The following is a 19,990-nucleotide window of genomic DNA, read 5'->3' as shown; positions in this document are numbered from 1 at the left end:
GTCAGACACTCAACCGACTGAGCCACCCAGGCGCCACTATCTCCTTCCTTTTAAGGCTGAATCATAGTCCATTGTCTGTATATACACCATTTTAGTTACCCATTCATCCTTAAATAGACACTTGGGTTGCCTCCACCTCTGGCTATTTTGAATAACACTGCCTTCATGAACCTGGGCGTGTAAATATCTATTCAAGTCTTTGCTTTCAATTCTTTTGGGTATATACCAGAAGTGGAATTGTTGAATTGTATGGTAATTCTATGTTTAACTTTGGAGGAGCCACCACAATGTTTTCCATAGCAGCTGCACCATTTTACATTCCACCAGTGATGCCCGAGGGTTCCAATTTCTCCACATCCTCCCCAATACTCATATTATTATTTTTTTTGATAATAGCCATTCTAATAGGGATGAAGTGGTATATCATTGTGGTTTTAATTTTCATTTCTGCCGTGATTAGTGATGTTCAGCATATTTTCCTGTGCTTATTGGCCATTTGTATATCTTCTTTGGAGAAATGTCTATTTAAGTCCTTTGCCCATTTTTGAATGGAGTTGTTTATTTTTGTTATTGTTGAGTTCACAGTTATTTTGTAATGTGAAATGGTTTCAGGAACACAATAGGTCTCTAAAGCATGAGAATAAGTGTTTAGAATAGTATGAACATGCTGGGGACCTTGGGAAAAGGAGCAGAAAGAGGTGAGGATATCAAAAAAAGCTTAAAAAAATTTTGTAGTCTTACCTTTAGGAAAGAATTTTAAAAGGGCCATTTCTCAGGATTCTGAGCTCATTTTAGTATTGTAGTTTGGCAACCTTGTGGGTTAAATAAGCACTGGAGAGCTGCCCTGAGAACCTAACCCCTATTCAAGAATACTACTTACATAAAAAATGCCCTGTCTTATAAATCCTCTAATTAATTAAAAAAACAACTTTTGGTATATAATTCATATATATGCTGATGACTACATACTAAAAACTAAACTTGAAAAAGTATGTTGGTTGTAGTAATGGACTATAGAAATAATTATTATATAATGACTTTAATTGGCATTATGGCAATGTTGATGTTCATAAATTATTGTGGGATACCATTATAAGAAAATATACAAGATACAGGGCTATAGAACTAAAATAAAATCATAATCGATAGAAGCATGAAAACAAAGCTGTTATCTACAGACGTAAAGAAGGATTATGTAGAAATCTGTGCTGTTAACTGCAGCAGCTGGAGAAAATAGTATTATTGGCCATTTGTAATAGATAACTAATCTCCAAGAATAATATTCAGTTTTAAATTACACAAATTCTATTATTTTTAAAGTAGCCATTTTATTGAATCTGTTGAACATGGATAAATTGTTGGATTCTGAATTTTTGATAAAATGTTATACGACTCAGGTTAGATAAGTAACATGTAAAATGTAATATTTATTTTAGAAGAAAATATGACAATATTTTAAAGTATATCTAGGGTTATTTTCAATGTTCTATGCTCTGTCTTTTGTATAAATAATTAATAGTTAAGAAAATCACACCATTCTCTAAAAACAAACCAACACAAGCTTTCATTAATCTGCAACTAAAGATTAGCTTTCCATTTCTTGTCAGGATCCATGTTGCTAACTGTGGAAATAAAATTAGAGAGTAAAAATTTAACAACAGATAAGCAAATTTAATGGATTTTAAGTTATTTTGTGGCTAGTAAAAGCATTCATTCCTAAAATAATTTTATTGCTCAATATAAAGTGGGTATTTTTTTTATTTTTGGACATATAAAAGCATTGTTGAGGCTTCTACACAAAATTCAAGCTTTAAGCTTCTTGATTTTAAGGATTAAACTTCTAGAAATTTAATCTAGAAAGATTAATTTGATGAATTAACCTAAAACTAGTAAAGACAGATTGACTGCTTTAATATCTTTGTGTTACTACCTTTACTACTGCTAAAACATTTGGCTGTTCCCAAGCCTTCTACATGTGAAATTCTTTGTGGTCTTGTGGTTGGGAGAGGAGAAACTATCTTTCCATTACATGCCTTTGATTATAGTTCTGGTGGGTAAGAACTGCAACCCCTAAGCAAAATTCTAATTCCTGTGGGAACTTTAGGTTCCAACTTGTGGTCCACTGGCCTTTCACTATTAACCCTTCCTAGTGCGTTTCTCCATCTTACAGTGACGTTCAAGGAAGGACTTGTAAGAAAATATTTTAGATGCTGGTAATAAAAGAAGTGAAGTTTGGAAGTATACTTACAGATTTTTCCTTCTTTTTCTAATTTTATTAAATGAAGCAAGACATTATGTTCAGCCATCTTATATAAATGCTCAGGAACAGTCTAAAAGAAAGACAAGAGTGAAAGAGAATATTTCCTTTTTAAAAAAGAAGAAGTAAATCGTTTTGAAACTATTGAAGAAAAAATGCATCAAAAGGGGAAAATTTTAACTTAAATACATTTTTATAGAGGAATAATCAAAATGATTTCGCCTTGTACATGTCTTGCTTTAGGCCACTGTATTTCTATCTATATACCTGTAGATCAAATAGACTGAACAGTCTAGACAGTTAATAGTGTCAGTTTTTTTTTTTGTTTTTTTTTTTTTAAATTTTTTTTTTTTTCAACGTTTATTTATTTTTGGGACAGAGAGAGACAGAGCATGAACGGGGGAGGGGCAGAGAGAGAGGGAGACACAGAATCGGAAACAGGCTCCAGGCTCTGAGCCATCAGCCCAGAGCCCGACGCGGGGCTCGAACTCACGGACTGCGAGATCGTGACCTGGCTGAAGTCGGACGCTTAACCGACTGCGCCACCCAGGCGCCCCAATAGTGTCAGTTTTGTTCATCACTGAATACCCAGTGCTTAGCATAATGGCACAGAGTAGGAACTCCACATTTTATGAATGAATGAATAAATAAATAACTATAAAAATTATTCTAGATAGTTTTGATGATGCCACAGATCCATTGGCCCTATGGTTTATTTATTAGGTTACATGATAGTATCTTTGTATGTTTCCATTGGTTATACTACCTCTCCCATCATTTAGTTTTCATCCTGAAAATTTCCTTAGACTTCTCTTAAAACACTCATTAAAAAAAAAAAAAGTTTATTTAATTTTTTTGGGGGGGAGGGGCAATGAAAGAGGGGTACAGAGGATCCAAAGTGAGCTCTGCATGGACTCATGAACTGCAAGATCATGACCTGAGCTGAAGTCAGATGCTCAACTGACTGAGTCACCCAGGCACCCCTAAGCATTCATGCAACAATGAGTTGTATTGTTGACTCACTTCTTACAACCAACTTGGCATAGCAGTATCAGATATTAATGTTCCCAAATATAAACTTCTAACCCCCAACTCTCCCTTAAGCTCCATTTACCATATCTGCCATTGTGATCTTCTAATTTTTTTTAAATGTTTATTTTTTAGAAAGAGAGAGAGAGAGAGAGAGAGCAGGGGAGGGGCAGAGAGAGAGGGAGACAAAGAATCCTAAGCAGGCTCCAGGCTCTGAGCTGTCAGCACAGAGCCCAATGCAGGGCTCGAACCCACAAACTGCAAGATCATGACCTGAGTGGAAGTTGGATGCCCAACCAACTGATCCACCCAGGCGCCCCCAGCATTGTGATCTTCAAGATCTGATTATGTGACTCCTCTCCCAAGATCCTTGAGTGGCTATGCCCAGGTTTATTGGCTAAAGCCCAACTTTTTAGCATGGTGGTGAAAGCTTCCATGATCTGATCATGCTTGCCTTTCTGCCTCATTCCCTGGGATTCCTTTCCTGCCCATCCCCATATGCATTGTGTGCTCCAGTCATATGCAGTTTCTTTGTGGGTTTTCAAATGTACACAATGCTGGTTTATTACTCCCAGGGCATGTTTTTCCTTCTGTCTAGAATGGCTTCTTTTCTCCTATACTCTGGCTTGGGAAATGCTTACTCTTTAAGACTCAATTAAATGATTAAAATTTTAAAGCTTTTCCAGGCAAGCCTTAATACCCTGCATCTTCCATCAGATATAATTTATTCTTCTTTCTTTAATGCTCTCATATACTATAAAGAGGTCTTGGAGGAAGCCTGGTGTGATAGAAAAAGCAAGATATGAGTAGTATCTGACATCTCACTTTTGAGTATGTGACATCTGCTAGTGGTGTACCTTTGGAAGTTACTTAACTCAAACTTTCAGAGTCAGTTTAAAAAAATTTTTTTTTTAACATTTATTTATTTTTGAGAGACAGAGAGAGACAGAGTGTGGTGGGGGAGGGGCACAGAGGGAAGGAGACACAGAATCTGAAGCAGGTTCCAGGCTCTGAGCAAGCTGTCAGCACAGAGCCCGACACAGGGCTTGAACCCACGAACCATGAAATCATGACCTGAGCCTAAGTTGCTTAACTGACTGAGTTGCTTAACTGAGCCTAAGATGCTTAACTGACTGAGCCACTCAGGCGCCCCAGTTTTTTGTTTTTTAAGTCTATTAAATTGGAATAATAGTATCTTCATGTATTGAGAATTCGAGGTATATGAATTAAGGACCTCAAATTACATTTGTACGTGTGAAACAAGGAGTACAGCATCTAGCACATAATAATGTGTTCAAAAAATGTGAGTTAGTATTACAACTATCTGTTGAACGTGTCTGTCTTCACTAAACTATGAGTCCTTTGAGGGCAGGGATCTCATTTTAATCATCTGTGTAACTCTGTATCTCGTCCATTGTGTGGCACAGGAATCTAGTAAATGTTGACTGAATACATCTCTGTGTAATACCTAGTACTATTCTGTATGCAACAGGTACTTGACACATATATACAGTGAGTATACCTCTGAACATACCTCTGAATGCAGAACCAGCATTTTTTAGGGTATGGGGAACTGCTTAATGACTCATCTGGGAGGGTTATAAGAGTTCTGCTGTCTATACTTAAGTTAGGAGAGAAAACCCCAGTGTACCAATGTATAGTCTAGAGTGGCTATACTCTAGTATTATGAGGAAATGAACTCTTTCACAGAATTTAAATATTTACGTTACCAGGGGCTCCTGGGTGGCTCAGGCAGTTAAACATCCGACTCTTGATTTCGGTTCAGATCATGATCTCATGGCCGTGGGACTGAGCCCTGAGTTGGGTTCCACATGTGGAGCCTGCTTAGGATTCTCTGTCTGGCTCTCCCTCTACCCCTCCCTTACTCATGCATAAGCATTCTCTCCCCCTCTCTCAGAGAAAGAAAATTTATATTACCGCTTTGCCAGTGGCACTTTTTATCTTTAGCCATTTTAACCACTCATCCCTCCTTTTTAAAACAAAGCACACTGAGTATGATGTGATTGTCTTGATAACTTAGGCCTATGGAACGTTACAGTTCTTTACTAATTATAACTGGGCCCAGGTACTTTTCAAGCTCATTTTTATACTCCCATGTATCTTATGGCTATACTGGTTGTGGTAGTAGTTATATGTGATATGCTCAGAGGCCACGGACGCGAGGGTTTCTTTTCTCTATATACTAAGTTATTTACTCATGTTCTGTTACATGTACTTTCTCCTTCTTCTTCCTTGTTAGGCATTGCTACTTCTCCCTACTATCCCAGTATGTCTCTAGCAGATAACCCTTCTCAGTTGCTACAGACTAGGACACCAACAATCAAGAGGGATACAATAATACATAAATCGCTATAGGCTGTTGGTAATGGTCTCTCCTACAGAATGAAGTACATAAGGTTTAATGATAGTTCAGAATGGTTTGTTTGGTTTCCCGTGTCCATTTTTGTTTAACTTCTGTGTTCTAGAAAGTTGAGATTGTTGATCTCAAATTTATACAAGCGCGCTACTTATAAAATTAACAGACTTATTCTGTTCGGGGATGTGATAAGTCTACCATATGTGTTCTATTACATAGATTCTTCTTCTTTTTTTTTTTTTTCATCTATTTATTTATTTTTGAGAGAGAGAAAGTGAGAGCAGGGAGGGGCAGAGGGAGAGAGAGACAGAGAATCCCAGGCAGGCTCTGCTCTGTCAGCTCAGAGCCTGATGCGGAGCTTGAACTCACAAACTGTGAGATCATGACCTGAGCTGAAATCAAGAGTCTGATGCTTTAACCGACTGAGCCACCCAGGTACCCCTGTGTAGAGTATTCTAATAAAACTGTTGCTATGTACAAATAAGATAAATGAAAATTACCTTGTAAATGTTTTTTACCAGCTCCATTGTTGTAAATGATTTTTCAAAATTATCATGAAGTAATGCAAGAATTTGCTGTTCTCGCATATTTCTGTGAGAAATGTATTCCAGAATTTTATCTTCGGCATTATGGATTACTGGGCCGTGTCCTGAATTAGAGTTATAATATTTATTTCAAACAGATAAAAAACACTAAGTACAACTGAAATTAATTCAGTCTGTTTAAAAATAATGCACATGATGTACTGAAAAAGCATACTAAGTGTTCTAAATATGAATTTGTGGAAAATGATACAGGTGTAAGAGATTTAAAAATTACATACAAATTTTAAAAATTACATACAAAATTTAAAAATTACATACAAACTCTGGCCAAAACCAGAGTATTATATCAGATAAAATCTGCATGAAATGTTACTATATACTTAAAAAAAAAATTAACAACAAAAACAGTAAGCACATGAGTAAGGATAGGTACTATTTATAGTGTGCTCATTATCTGCCAGGCACTGCTCTAAATGCATAATATATATTATTGTTTTTTTTAAATATGAAATTTATTGTCAAATTGGTTTCCATACAACACCCAGTGCTCATCCCAAAAGGTGCCCTCCTCAATGCCCATCACCCACCCTCTATATATTATTGTTATAAGAGTCCGATGAGGTAGGCACTCTTATCATACCTTCTTTATAACAGAAGTGGGAGTGTAAGGAGGGTAAATAATTTGCCCACAGTTCAACAGTGAGGAGGGGACGGTGCTGGGGTTCTGACTTGTGAGCTTTTAATTACTCTGTGCTCTTACCCACCATGCCACACTTACAAAAGATTGAAAGGAGGAATGTAAAAAGTAGCTTCATGTAAGTGACCAAGATCTATTAAAAATTCACAAGAACCACAGTAAAACTTTAAGCGTCTTATGTATAGGCTAGTCATTCAGAAATGCTGACAACCCCGATTAAGTTATAGTAAAAGTTTTTTTTTAAGTTTTTAAGGTTTTTTGTTTTTTTTTAACATTTATTTATTTTGAGAAAGAGAGAGCACGAGTGGGGGGAGGGCAGAGAATCCAAGCCGGCTCCATGCTATTGGCGCAGGGCTTGGACGTGGGGCTCGAACTGAGATGAAACCAAGAGCCAGATGCTTACCTGAATGAGCCACCCAGGTGCCCCTAAGTCATATTGAAATTTAGTTGCTTTTTCAGATAGTGCAAATTATGTATGACCCAAGTCTGCAAGAGGGATGTTTAAAATACTTGAGAACAAATTCAGCAGACTAACCTGTTACCATATACAGAGCATGGGCTTTGGTTGGAATATTGACTATCACTTACTAGTTGCGTGGCCATCAAAAGTCTGAATCCCTGAGCTTGTTTCTTCAGCCGTGCAATGAAGATCCCACGACCTGCTTCATTGGGTTTTTGTGAGGACAACACTGTAAAGGTCCCTGCACAGTACCTGAGAGGTAGTAGGCCTTAATATATAGTAGCTATGGTTACGGAACGTATTTTAAGTTCCTGCTATGCCAGTAGGCCAGTTCACTGGAGTCACTAAAGCAAACACTCTAAGAACCTTTACCAAGGCAGCCTCTCATTAGTTTTACTCCAATGTGAGTACATCAAACATGTGCTCTCTTCTCTTTAAAAACAGCTGTCAGCTTCCATTCCTCTTAGGTCATAATAAATCCAAATGCCCAGCTCCACGATGTTTCCTATCCCCTCAGCAGTAGAAACTCATGAAAGAATATAAGGGGATTGAAGACACTGTAATTACAAGTCTCTCCATGGCTCTCTGGTTAGGAACAAGTTGGAAGGACTTAAACAATTAGGTAACCTCGTTTCTTTTTCCTTCTGGGCCCTCTTGTCCAGTCCTATGTCTTTCTTCACTTTTAGGATAAAAGGGAGGTTCATATTGAAGAGCAATGCAGTGACAGCTGAGATACTAAAACAGGCTTCTTTTTCTGGAGAAGTGAAATGAATACACAATTTTACAGTTGACATGGAAGCTACTGATATTTCAATAGTGTGAGTTAAAGAAACTAGAGCTCAGAGTTCACTGCTAAAATGCAGTCTACAACAGAAATCAAATTGACAGAAGTGAAGACAGTTTGTGGAATGAAAATGTAAACTTATTTCCTTTGTTTAACAGTTCTATTAATAGCTGTGTAGATATTAAAAAATAACCCTTATATCTTTATAAAAAGTTATTAATATTACTCTCAGCCTTTTTAATTGCATGGCTTGATAAGACCTGGGGGGGGGGGTGATTTAAAGAAGCACTGTCTATCTCTTCAAGCCCTGAAAACATAAATACACATACAGACAAACCAAAATGAACCTTCTCCATCATGTCACACAAGTGGATCGCTACATGTAAGAAACTACCCACCTGGATATATAATATCAGCTTTGACTTTCAACAGTTCTTTTAGGGAGTTCATATAATCATAAAGGTCCTCAAATATAGTTGTTCCTTCTCCTAGGATGCAATCTCCAGAAAAGAGAGCATTTTCCTCTTCTAAAAGTAGAGCCATATGATCATCAGTGTGGCCAGGTGTGTGTATAACTCTAGTTAAAAGACAAAGAAGAAATAGTAACAATTATAGACTCTTAGGCTTAGAAGAAATTTTGAGAAGTAAATTATTCTCTGTCCTCATCTCAGTAAGACACAAATAAATGATGTTAACCTGTTAGAAAGCTCCTTTAAAAATTTTTTTAAAATGTTTTTATTTTTGAGAGGGAGCGAGAGAGAGAGCACGCGCGAGAGAGAGTGCACGAGCGAGCACGAGTGGGGAAGGGGCAGAGAGAGAGAGAGATACAGAATCTGAAGCAGCTCCAGGCTCTGAGCTGTCTGCACAGAGTCCAATGTGGGGCTTGAACTCATGAACCACGAGATTGTGAGCTGAGCCGAAGCTGGAGGCTTAACCAGCTGAGCCACCCAGGCGCCTTGGGAAAAAAACCAAAAAACAAAAAAAAGTCCTTTTTTTCTTGTGGCCCACTGAAAATTATCACCAGAAAATTCTCTCCTTTATTTTTTTATTTTTTTTAATTTTTTTTTTTTTAACATTTATTTATTTTTGAGACAGACAGAGACAGAGCATGAACAGGGGAGGGTCAGAGAGAGGGAGACACAGAATCTGAAACAGGCTCCAGGCTCTGAGCTGTCAGCACAGAGCCCGACGCGGGGCTCGAACTCACAGCCCTCACGGACCGCGAGATCATGACCTGAGCTGAAGTCGGCCGCTTAACCGACTGAGCCACCCAGGCGCCCCGAAAATTCTCTCCTTTAAATCAAATTTCTCATTCTGAAGTGCAAACTCAATACTTTCCCACCTTTTTCTCAATAATAAGCATGCACTGATTACAACAAATTTTGAAAAGAGAAAGGAAAATACTTAAAGGATACAACAATTCACAATCATTGCACTACTCAAAGACAGTGCTTTTATTATTTAAAAACAATTTTTTTTTCAATTTCCTTTGCATATGTTTATTTTACAATATACTTTATGGCAAGACTATGAGAAAAAAGCACTTTCGTGAGTTGCTGGTGGGAGAGCAAAACGGTAAAGCCCACAGTGAAGGGAATTTGGCATTTTCTAGCAAAATTACATAACCCTTTGACCCATCGCTCCCACTGCTAGAAGTTTACCCTGAAGATATACCTTCACAAAAACAAAAAATATATACAAGTTATTTATCACGCTATTTATAAAAACAAAGTATTAGGAACAACCCCATACCCATCCATAGGACACTGTGGTCACATTGTGGTACATCCACACAATGGATTATATGCAGCAGCCATAAAAAAAAATGATGAAACTCTCTATGAACTGATATTGAGTAATCCGCAGGATATACGGTCAAGTGATAAAAAAAAAAAGAGAGCAAAGCATGGTTCTTTTCATGCTTTGCTTTGTTGCTGGTGCAGGCTGCGAAGTCTACTTGGCGTTGCACCCCGGTCTTTCAGGCCATGTGCAGTGGGCCTCAGGACGAGGTGGCTGGTATGGCTCTGGGAGCCTGCAGGTGCGTGTCTGGCCTGGCGTTTGGACCCCGGAGACACACAGGCAGCTGTACTCCAGCACCCCGCACTGCCCTGATGAGAGCGCGTGGCCCTGGGCCAGCCCCTAACATCAACTTTGCTGAATGTGCCACGAAGCAGATCCTTGACCTCCCTCCGCCTACAGACCCCTCACAGTTGGGTAAGCTCTCCCCCTGCCCTGTCTCCATTTGGCCTTATCACCAAGCACCTTTTCCACACAGCCATCCAAACTGAGGAAGACCTGGAAATTTCAGGGCCACGGGAGCCACAGCCACAGACCCATCAGTAAGCACGGAAGCGCCCAGAAGGCTGGGATAATGCTGGTGGCATGCATCACCACGGGACCGACTTTGACAAGTATCATCCAGCTTGCTTTGGGAAAGTTGATATGAGGCATCACGACAGAGGAACCGGGGCTTCTGCCCAACCGTCAACCTTGATAAACTGTGGACTGTGGCCAGTGGGCAGACACGGGTACATGCTGCCAAGAATAAGACTGGAGCTGCTCCTATCACTGGCGTGGTGTGATCGGGGTACTACAAAGTTTTGGGGAAGGGAAAATTCCCCAGACAGCCTGTCACCTTGAAGACACAATGACGGTGGGAGAGCTGAGCAGAAGATTAAGGGTGTGTGTGTGTGTGTGACGGGGGGGGGGGCCTGTGTCCTGGTAGCTTGAAGCCATGTGGAGGGAGGTTCAAGAGTGTTGATAATTGCTCTTTTGTATAGAAAGTTAGGGAAATGAAAATGTATCTATTTCCTTATTTTTGTAAAAAGAAAAGGATAAATAAAAAAATGAATGAATGTAGTTGCCTATAGGGGTAGGCAGGTAGGATGTAGGGAACAAAGATACAAGCAAGAAGTCTCTGAAAGTAACTTTTTATTGGTTTTAACTTTTAAGCTAATATATTCTAAACATGAAACTAAATAAAAGGTGAAAGAAAACGTTAACATTGAATACAGAAAGAAGCCAATCTTACTATGCACCAGATAGATAACAGCCATACTAATGTTAACTCCAGTAACTTTTAAGCACTAAGATTATACATCCTTAACAGAATATATCCCAAGATTAAAAGAACTGGAAGGATTTTGAACTTGGCTTAATAGGTTTATTTATGGCAGTGTGAAGGTTACCGTGTTTCTGAGATTATTTTGTGTTTATTGTATCATAGTATAAACAAGTAAGTAAATTGATGTTGAGAAGCAAGGTTTTTACTGTGGGATAAGGAAGAAATATATATGAATGAGGGAATTAAGGTTTTGGGTTGTTTCTCATCTGAACTGAGGAATCATTATGAATTCATTTTTTTTTTTTCTAGCTCCATGAAAGGCCCAGAAGTAATGATACTCCGGTAGTAATGAGCACACCTCACACTTAGTTCTTTGTTTCTAAATACCATTTCCCACTTAATGAAGTCAGGGTTCTTGAAGACATGGCTGGCTCCAGGTCTGGGGCAGGGAAAGTAAAAAGTGATACGGAGACATCTCTTTTGTCTGGTTCAATGTTACATGAAAATAATTCCGGGAGGCGTATTTTCACAGCTATAAACATGTATGGGTTGTCTGATATCTTATGGACAATCTTATGAACAATCACACATCCAATGCATGTATAAACAGAACCCCAATCTTTTTTTTTTTTTTTTTAATCTACAAAAATTGATCAGGAGAAGCACTCTTTTTCAGAGTCTGCGGACTGTCTTATCTGTCACTGTGCTTGCAATGTGTCCTTTCTTTTTCCCTCCCATTCCCTACTCCTGAACTCAGTAATGGTTTTCTTTGATAACCAAGGCAATAAGATTTCTTAAATTAGGGGATCAGAAATTCCAGTTCTCCAGTCACCTGGGCAGCAAATGCTTTAATCTGCATAAAAACGGTATTAAAATTCACTTCACATAGGCAGGGGGAGGAAAGGAGATGACATCAGAGGTGCTTTGCCACAGATCAGAGGGACTGCAGCTGTGGCCTTCCCATTCATCAGGTGCCACATTTATCTTGTTCTGCCACTTGTGTGATACAGCAGACTTTATAAGGACGGCTCTCTTAAAAGATTTAGAACAGGTAACAAAAGCTGTCAGACTGACTTGACTTTGAGAAATTGAATTTAGGTCACTAGAAAATTCTTGAAGGTTATATTCAGAATCAAATCCTACTGAAACACCTGCTTTCTTCTTTTTCACTAAAGGGTTCTTGGTGGGTATTGTCTCTATCTCTATTGTATTTCTCCCCCCAAATTGGCAAGTAGACCAGATCAACTGGACATGAAGTACTTGAGGACTTAAGTAGATTTTAATCTTCTGTTTATGGAACTTTTGCTTAACGAATCTTCTCGTTAACATTTAAAACAACTGGGTTTTACTAACTTTATTAAAGATGGAAATTGGAAACCATGTCATCAGTAAACTAAATGTTTTATTCAAATTCTAGTATAATTTGGGGCACCTGGGTGGCTCAGTTGGTTGAGCGTCCGACTTCAGCTCAGGTCATGATCTCACAGTCTGTGAATTCGAGCCCTGCGTCAGGCTCTGTGCTGACAGCTCAGAGCCTGGAGCCTGCTTCCGATTCTGTGTCTCCCTCTCTCTGCTCCTTCCCCACTTGTGCTCTGCCTCTCTCTCTCTCAAAAATAAATAAACATTTAAAAAAAAAGAGAATCAAACTCTAGTATAATTAGATTTTTGTGAAAAGGTTATTTACTAAGTCATTTTTAAAAAGTATGTCTACTTTTTTTGATTCTTTTCATTTACCTCCCAAATCTTAAAATAGATTCCCATAATTCATCTTAATCAGAATTCAGTGAAAAATTAAATGCAATTCAGATAATATCAAGGGCTTTGGCATCAATTCACCCCATGAATCTAAGATCACATTCAAGTGAGGGGGAGGCAATGACACGAAGCACGCACATGAGAGGCTTTAGGGCACTGATACTGTCATCACTTGATCCAGTGCTGCTCACATGGTTTGTCCAGTTTGTAATAATTCACCATGTTGCACACTGATGATATGTACACTTTTCTTTTTGTATACTTTAATAAAAAGCTTAAAAAGATATGGTCTGTTCATGGCAGATGGGTGGTAATTAGTTACCTGGGACCAAATGTTCTCAATCTGCAAATTAGGTATAAATCTAATATCCATGATTCTGTAATAACTAATAAACCAGTACCATGGTTCCCAAGCCTTTGAGACAGACCCTTACTGTGTGATGGGGGAAATTCATCATTGCTGAGAATACTCCCTGAAGAAGTAGTAATGTAATGTTTATTATCCTTAGGTATCATGAACAAATTATAGGAGATACTACCGTATTTCCAACAAGAGCATTTTTAGAAAATTGCCCATAAATTTATGGTTTATGAATTAAATTTATAAATCAATGGCATAGTAGGAAAAAGGGAACACTGGTTTGAAAGAGGGCACGGATACCTAGTTCTTCATCTTCTCTTTCTCATTCATCTGTTCATCTATTTCCCTCTTTGTGGATATTTACTATGTGTTGGTAAATATTCCGTGCCTTCTATGTGCCAGGGACTGAGGATCTGAAGATGAATCTGGTATCTGCCTTGTGTCAGAGAATAGCTAGCTTATCATCAAACCTTTCTTCTTTTTCCTGGGCATGAATTTAAACTCCATTTTTCCAGCCTCCCTGCAGTCAGCAGTGGCCCACCATGACTGAATTTACAGCCAATGTAACAAAAGGTCTGGTTTGTGAAAGCCTCCCATGAAAGATCCCTTCCATGCTCCTTCTCTACAACCCAATGGATTGACTGAGGTGAACAAGGTGACCTTGAAAACCAACTATTGAGGATGGTGGAGTCGTAAGATGAAAGGTATCCGAAACATTATTTGCAGGGGCAGGGGGCACTGGATAAATCAGGAAGCTTTTCTGGACTTTATGTGACTGGGAAGAAAACTTAATTCATGTATGAACCATCATACATTTTGGGATTGGTTTATTACAGCAACTGTCATTAACTAACACTGTGAACCTAAGGGGTTTATTACCGTCTAAGGAAATACCTACTCACACACACACAAATTACAATACAACTCAATAATTACTATAATAAAATACAAGTTATATGAAAGTTAGAGGAAGGAGCAGTTAATTCTGCCTGGGTAAGTAACATGTGAACTGAAGTTGGAATATTTGGATACGGTTAATTGTGTTTGCAAGGAAGTGGTAGAATTCAGGCCAGGAAAGTGGTTTGGGGCCAGACAGTGACATGGTAAGGAGAATAAACATGATCTTGTATGCAGCTGAGAGTTATTCAAGGTTTCAAGTGACATGGGGTGTGAAGGGTAGATTGAAAAGGGGAGCCTGGAGACAGAAATATTAAGCAAGAAGCAGTGGTGGTGGACATGAAGAAAAGGGGACAGAATAGACAAATATTTTTAAGGTAAAAACTAACCTCGTTAGATGTGGTGGGTGGGGAAAGGGGGAGCGATAAAGGTGAAGTAGAGCCAGCTTTCATCTTAGAAGAAAAATTAAAATCTTATGTGCTGAGAGCAATAGGTGTTCTGAAGTCGGAAAGCAAGTCGATCATGGGGGACAGAGGAGAACCAGCAGTAGTTCGGTTTTTAAACTACTGAGTTTGAAACAACTTTTCAATCTCACTTAGGTTACGGGAGATTATGGGTCTGGCCTAAAATGTATTTACTTTAGGTACGGATCATCTTTGGGAACTGACGGCATGAGAAGGTCCTTAATTTGACTGAGAGCTCTAAACCACCCTGGCAGGAAATGCTGATCTATTTTTTTAATTTAAATTTTATTAAAAAATGGTAATCCTATAATTCAAACAAATTAATTTTAAAAGAGTAGAGTGAAAAGTCTCTTCCCCTATTTCTCAAGCAACTGGTTTTTCTTCCCAGAGTAACCAATGTTATCAGATCTTTTATATCCTTCTTGAGATACTCTTCACTCTTATAAGCAAATATGCAGAAATCTTCCCCTATTTACTTTTTATAAGACATACATAACCTCCTCCCCCCTTCCCTGGCTAAAGGATGTTTACTGACCTGAGAGTGGCACCCTCAGTTTTAATCATGTCTCCATCTTGCAGATAAACATATTGTTGCTTTCCATCTCCTATAATTTCTTCTCTTGGAGGGTTCCGTGGGAGTTTTTTAATGCAATAGGCAGTGTCTAGTAACAAAACATGTAAAATAGATTAAGTCATACTTTCAATGACAATTCAGCCTTTTAAGAGATCAGCTTTCATAGAGCTAACACTGTGCATGACGGCAAAAAATACTAACATTAAGAGAGAGACAAGAGGAAATGGGATGGGTTATAGCAGCGTTATCTCTGGAATGGTATTTTTTCTATCCCAACGAAAGAGCTTTTTATTCTTTCATGTGCTTCTAGGTCTACATAAACGCCCTTGAGATTTTCTAGTCACCCTTATTTTATACAAAAGTTTGAAAGTAGTTCTTCATAATCTCAGCTAGTTTTGCTATCAAGACGGGTGTTGAAGAGGCAGTAATACAGTACCTGAGAATTTTCTTTCTATCTAGGTCTTAACATAGAGTAGAAGAAGTCATGGCATCATGGCAGTACTTAATAATAAAAGGATGAGAGCACAGTGTTCTTTCTGTGAATGTTGAACGGAAGCCTCAAACCCGGGGCTAAGATATTAAATTGTTAAAATAAATTTAACCCATACTAGACCTCTCACTGACGTTAAGAAAATCAATTAACCAATCAATAGCTGAGTGTGAATTATCTAACCGGTATACTATACATAGTGAATAGAAGCACCATGACATCCAGATGCTTAAAAACTGTCACAGTTGGGGACATAAAATTGACCAACCAGAAATAATTAAAGAACTATCCTTGGTCTCATTTAATGAATACTACGTGGACAATTCAGCTCATAAATGCAATGCTAGTTAAGAGAAAGAAGAAACAATTGGGAAAAAAATTCATAGACTTGATATAACTTGAAGCGTGGTGTAAAGGATGAGTAATTTGGGAAAAGGTACTGAGAAGGACTTATGGATAAGGGGAACAGCATCTGGAAAAGCACAGAGATGACCACGTGTGTCTACCAACCTGTCTAATGCAAAACACTGGCTGAGAAGCGGAGATAAAGCGGGATTAGATGCGCTCAGACCATGGAGGGCCTTATATTGCCTTTCACAGAATAGAGGAATTTAAACTTTACCGTATGTGGCCACTGTACAGTCTTTGGAAAGAAAACGAAATAATGTTAACCCGTTGATCAATATGGCAGCTCTAGGTGGGACAATGGAGGGGAAGAGATCAGAAAGACCAGGAGGGGATGACTAGGTGTCAGAACTAAGGTGACAGCAGTGGACAACATGGAGAAGAAGACATTCAGGGAAACACTGACAAGGCACAGAAATCAGGCTAGAATGGAAGAGAAAAGAGATAGAAATACTGCAAATGTAATAAAAATAAAACAACTGAGACCAGACCTTCCCTCTCCAGCCCCAAACTCCACTATTTTGTATCTTGGAGGCTGAAGCAAAAAATAATATGCTATTCTGGGAACTGGCATTACATAATAAGGCTGTCTTCATTCTGGAGTGAGATGGGGAGGTTTTTGGGTATGTGTTTATTTTTAATCTGTATAATTTTGTCTTTCAGTAGAGAAGTAGAGGTATTACATTTCTTCTGGTTATGAGACCTTTGGTACACAATCCTTCCAAAAAACTCACCGTTATCTCAAAATTATAAAACAAATGTCGTACAATAACTTTGTGTTAGTTTTTAAAGTTATGTGCAAATATGAAAACACATGTCCTCCTCAAATTAACAATCTATATAGGCAGGATGGAGAAGGGCATGCTGAAAGCAATCGTATAATAATAATTGTATTTAATAAAAGCTTATTGAGAGATAATTCAATAGTATAAAATTCATCCTTTTAAAGTGTACAGTTCAGTGTCCTTAAAGTATATCCAGGGGTGCCTGGGTGGCTAAGTTGGTTAAGCATCTGCCTCTTGGTTTCAGTTCAGGTCATGATCTCATACAGTTGGTGGCTTTGAGCCCCGCATCTGGTTCTGCACTGATAGTGCGGAGCCTGCTTAGGATTCTTTCTCTCTCCCTCTCGCTCAAAATAAATAAACTAAAAAAAAAAAAAAAAAAAAAAAAAGTATATCCAAAGAGCTGTATAACTATCTCCGCTATCTAATTTTATAATGTTTTCAAAATCCCTCAAAGAAACCCTTTACCCAACTGTAGTCACTCCCTATTCTCTCCTTCTTCCAGCCCCTGGCAACCACTTACCTACTTTCTGTCTCAATCATATAATTATTTTAACAGAGGGAAACCCTCAGTCATTTGTTAAGGTTCGAATAATGGTTTATAACATCATTGTTAATGCTAATTACTGAAGCTGATACAAGTGATATTGTTTATAATACCTTCTAATGAGAATACGTTCTAATTGAATGGCATAGAAGCAAACATTTGACTCTTAAGACTGGGATGGGAAATAAACGGCAAAGACCCAGCTTTAGCTGCAAAATAACAGCTATCAGATTACAAAATATATTTTGTAAGATTTACTTAAAAATAAACCAAAATATTGGGGCAGCCTGGGGCTATATAGTTCTCATGTCTAGTAAAATTCTGGTTTCCTGCCAGCTACTGGGAGTTCCTAAATTATACACTGATTGTATATTAAACATTTGAAAACAGGATGCTTCGAAGTTACTGTATCTTCTCACAGAAGTCTTTTTTTTTTCTTAAAATTTTTAAATGTTTATTTTTGAGAGAGAGAGAGCAAGCAGGGGAGGGGCAGAGAGAAAGAGAGACACAGAATCCAAAGCAGGCTCCAGGCTCCAAACTGTCAGCCCAGAGCCTGATGTGGGGCTCAAACCCACAAACCCACATGAGATCATGACCTAAGCCGAAGTAAGACATTTAACCAACTGAGCCACCCAGGCACCTGGTCACAGAAGTCTTATATATGGCATTCATAATTTAGGTGTGGCCTGTAAAACCACAGGTTGTTAGCATCATAAAGCAGTTGAAAAATTTCTGCCATCTGATAGTTAACAAAAATAGTAAAATGATATGGAGCAAAGAAAGTAATAAAATAAAATGGAACAAGAATGCCAGTAATTAAGGATTTAGAGAATGAAGAAATACATGGGACTCTTGCGGGGAGATTCTGAAAGGTACCTCTGTATGATTTCAGTGCTGAGCAACTCAAGGTCTGTATACAGTTGGTCTAGCTTCAATAAAGTTCAGAATGAAAGTCGACAAGTTACTTCTCAAAATATTAAAATTTTAGTGGCTATAGAGCAGTGTCAAATTTTTTTCTTTATTTCGGGGCTTGGACTCACGACCCTGACATCATGACCTGAGCCACCCAGGTGCCCCTTCTCAATTTTCTTTAAATCAACCTAATAGGTAATCTATTATACAAATATTCATTATTTTATATGGAACCCAAAACTTTTAATTTTTAATTTAAAGAAATAGGTCAAATGTCCATTGGCAGGTGAATGGATAAACAAATCATGGTATAGTCCCACCATGGATTACCACTAGGCAATAAGGAACAAACTACTGATATATGAAACCTAGGTGAATCTCAAAAACAAGACGCTGTGTGAAAGAAGCCAGAGAGTGATTCTGTATGCTTCTATTATGTGACATTTTATTTATTAAAAACATTTTTTTAATGCTTATTTATTTTTGAGAGAGAGAGAGTGAGAGAGCAAAAGCAGGGGAGGGGCAGAGAGAGGAGGACAGAGGATCCAAAGCGGGTCTACGCTGACAGCAGCAAGCCCGACGTGGGTCTTGAACTTGCGAACTACGAGATCATGACCTGAGCCAAAGTCACTCAACAGACTGAGCCACCCAGGTGCCCCCCATTATGTGACATTTTAAACAGGCAAAACTAATCTATAGTGAAATAAAGCAGATTAATGGCTGCTGGAGGGAGACTCACCGCAGAGAGGCACCAGGGGACCTCTTTTTAGGGGCATGAGAGTGTTCTTTATCTTGACTGGATTGGTCACAAAGGTGTTTATCAAACTATACTTTTAAAATGGGTACACTTTATGTATATAAATTCAAGTTCAATGAAGTTGATTTATGAAACAGTAGGCCATAAACATTAAAAAATTTCAAACTGACCCTCATGCTAAAAGAGTTGGCCAAAGCTAGTCAAGAACCTTCAGCATTGATTTTTAATTCACAAAATTTAATGGGTAGACAGATAAGAGAAGGGTGAGGAAAAGTGACACTGAGAGATAATGATTTCCTATGGCATGACGGCCCCCTAGGATTGTAAGAAAGGAGGTAAGAGGGGGAGACTGGGTGGCTCAGTCAGTTAAGTGTCCGACTTTGGCTCAGGTCATGATCTCACTGTAAGTTCGAGCCCCTCATGGGGCTCTGTGCTGACAGCTCAGAGCCTGGAACCTGCTTTGGATTCTGTGTCTCCTTCTCTCTCTGCTCCTCCTCCACTCACACTCTGTCTCTCTCTCTCAAAAATAAATAATAAAACATCAGAAAAAAAAAAAAAAAAGGAGCTAAGAAGGTAACAAAGGTTGGAACGTTTTTTAATAATGGGCCTGGTGATATTGGGTGCCCTGGCTGAAAATATCTTGGTGTCCCAAATGTAATCTCAAGCCCAAAAAAGACGACACTTAGAAATATTTAAAACATGAGTTGAATGCAGATGTGCATTCCTTTTGTGAATGAATGCTCCTGACCTTCTGTCCTTCATGTGTCTTGAACTTGCCAAGCACACCCCAGTTCCAGTATCTCTGCTCTTGCAATGCCTTCTGTCTGTTCAGA

At 38.5% G+C, this 19,990-nt stretch overlaps 1 protein-coding gene, 1 long non-coding RNA gene and 1 pseudogene across 3 annotated transcripts in view; 2 read left to right on the top strand and 1 right to left on the bottom strand.

Moving 5' to 3' along the window:
• The window catches only part of LOC123586083, a 32,069-nt gene extending 23,910 nt beyond the window's left edge, over positions 1-8,159 (top strand). The window contains exon 4 of one of the 2 annotated variants that reach the window (XR_006706592.1): positions 8,052-8,159. This is a non-coding gene — a long non-coding RNA (uncharacterized LOC123586083). Of the gene's footprint in view, positions 1-5,546; positions 5,651-8,051 lie in introns of those variants that run through there. The other variant, XR_006706593.1, reaches the window with a different exon arrangement.
• LACTB2 (lactamase beta 2) overlaps positions 1,309-19,990 on the bottom strand; it is a 32,501-nt gene continuing 13,819 nt past the window's right edge. The window contains exons 3-7 of the mRNA XM_045454948.1: positions 15,226-15,352; positions 8,548-8,726; positions 6,164-6,312; positions 2,249-2,330; positions 1,309-1,622 (exon numbers count right to left, since the gene is read on the bottom strand). Coding sequence (XP_045310904.1) covers positions 1,579-1,622; positions 2,249-2,330; positions 6,164-6,312; positions 8,548-8,726; positions 15,226-15,352 — 581 coding nt within the window. The 3' untranslated portion in view covers positions 1,309-1,578. The remainder of the gene's footprint in view (positions 1,623-2,248; positions 2,331-6,163; positions 6,313-8,547; positions 8,727-15,225; positions 15,353-19,990) is intronic.
• On the top strand, positions 10,056-10,879 carry LOC123585738 (annotated as a pseudogene).

This window comes from Leopardus geoffroyi, chromosome C3 (genome assembly GCF_018350155.1).
Source record: "Leopardus geoffroyi isolate Oge1 chromosome C3, O.geoffroyi_Oge1_pat1.0, whole genome shotgun sequence".
Lineage (NCBI taxonomy): Eukaryota > Metazoa > Chordata > Mammalia > Carnivora > Felidae > Leopardus > Leopardus geoffroyi.
This window is presented reverse-complemented; position numbering and strand designations above follow the sequence as displayed.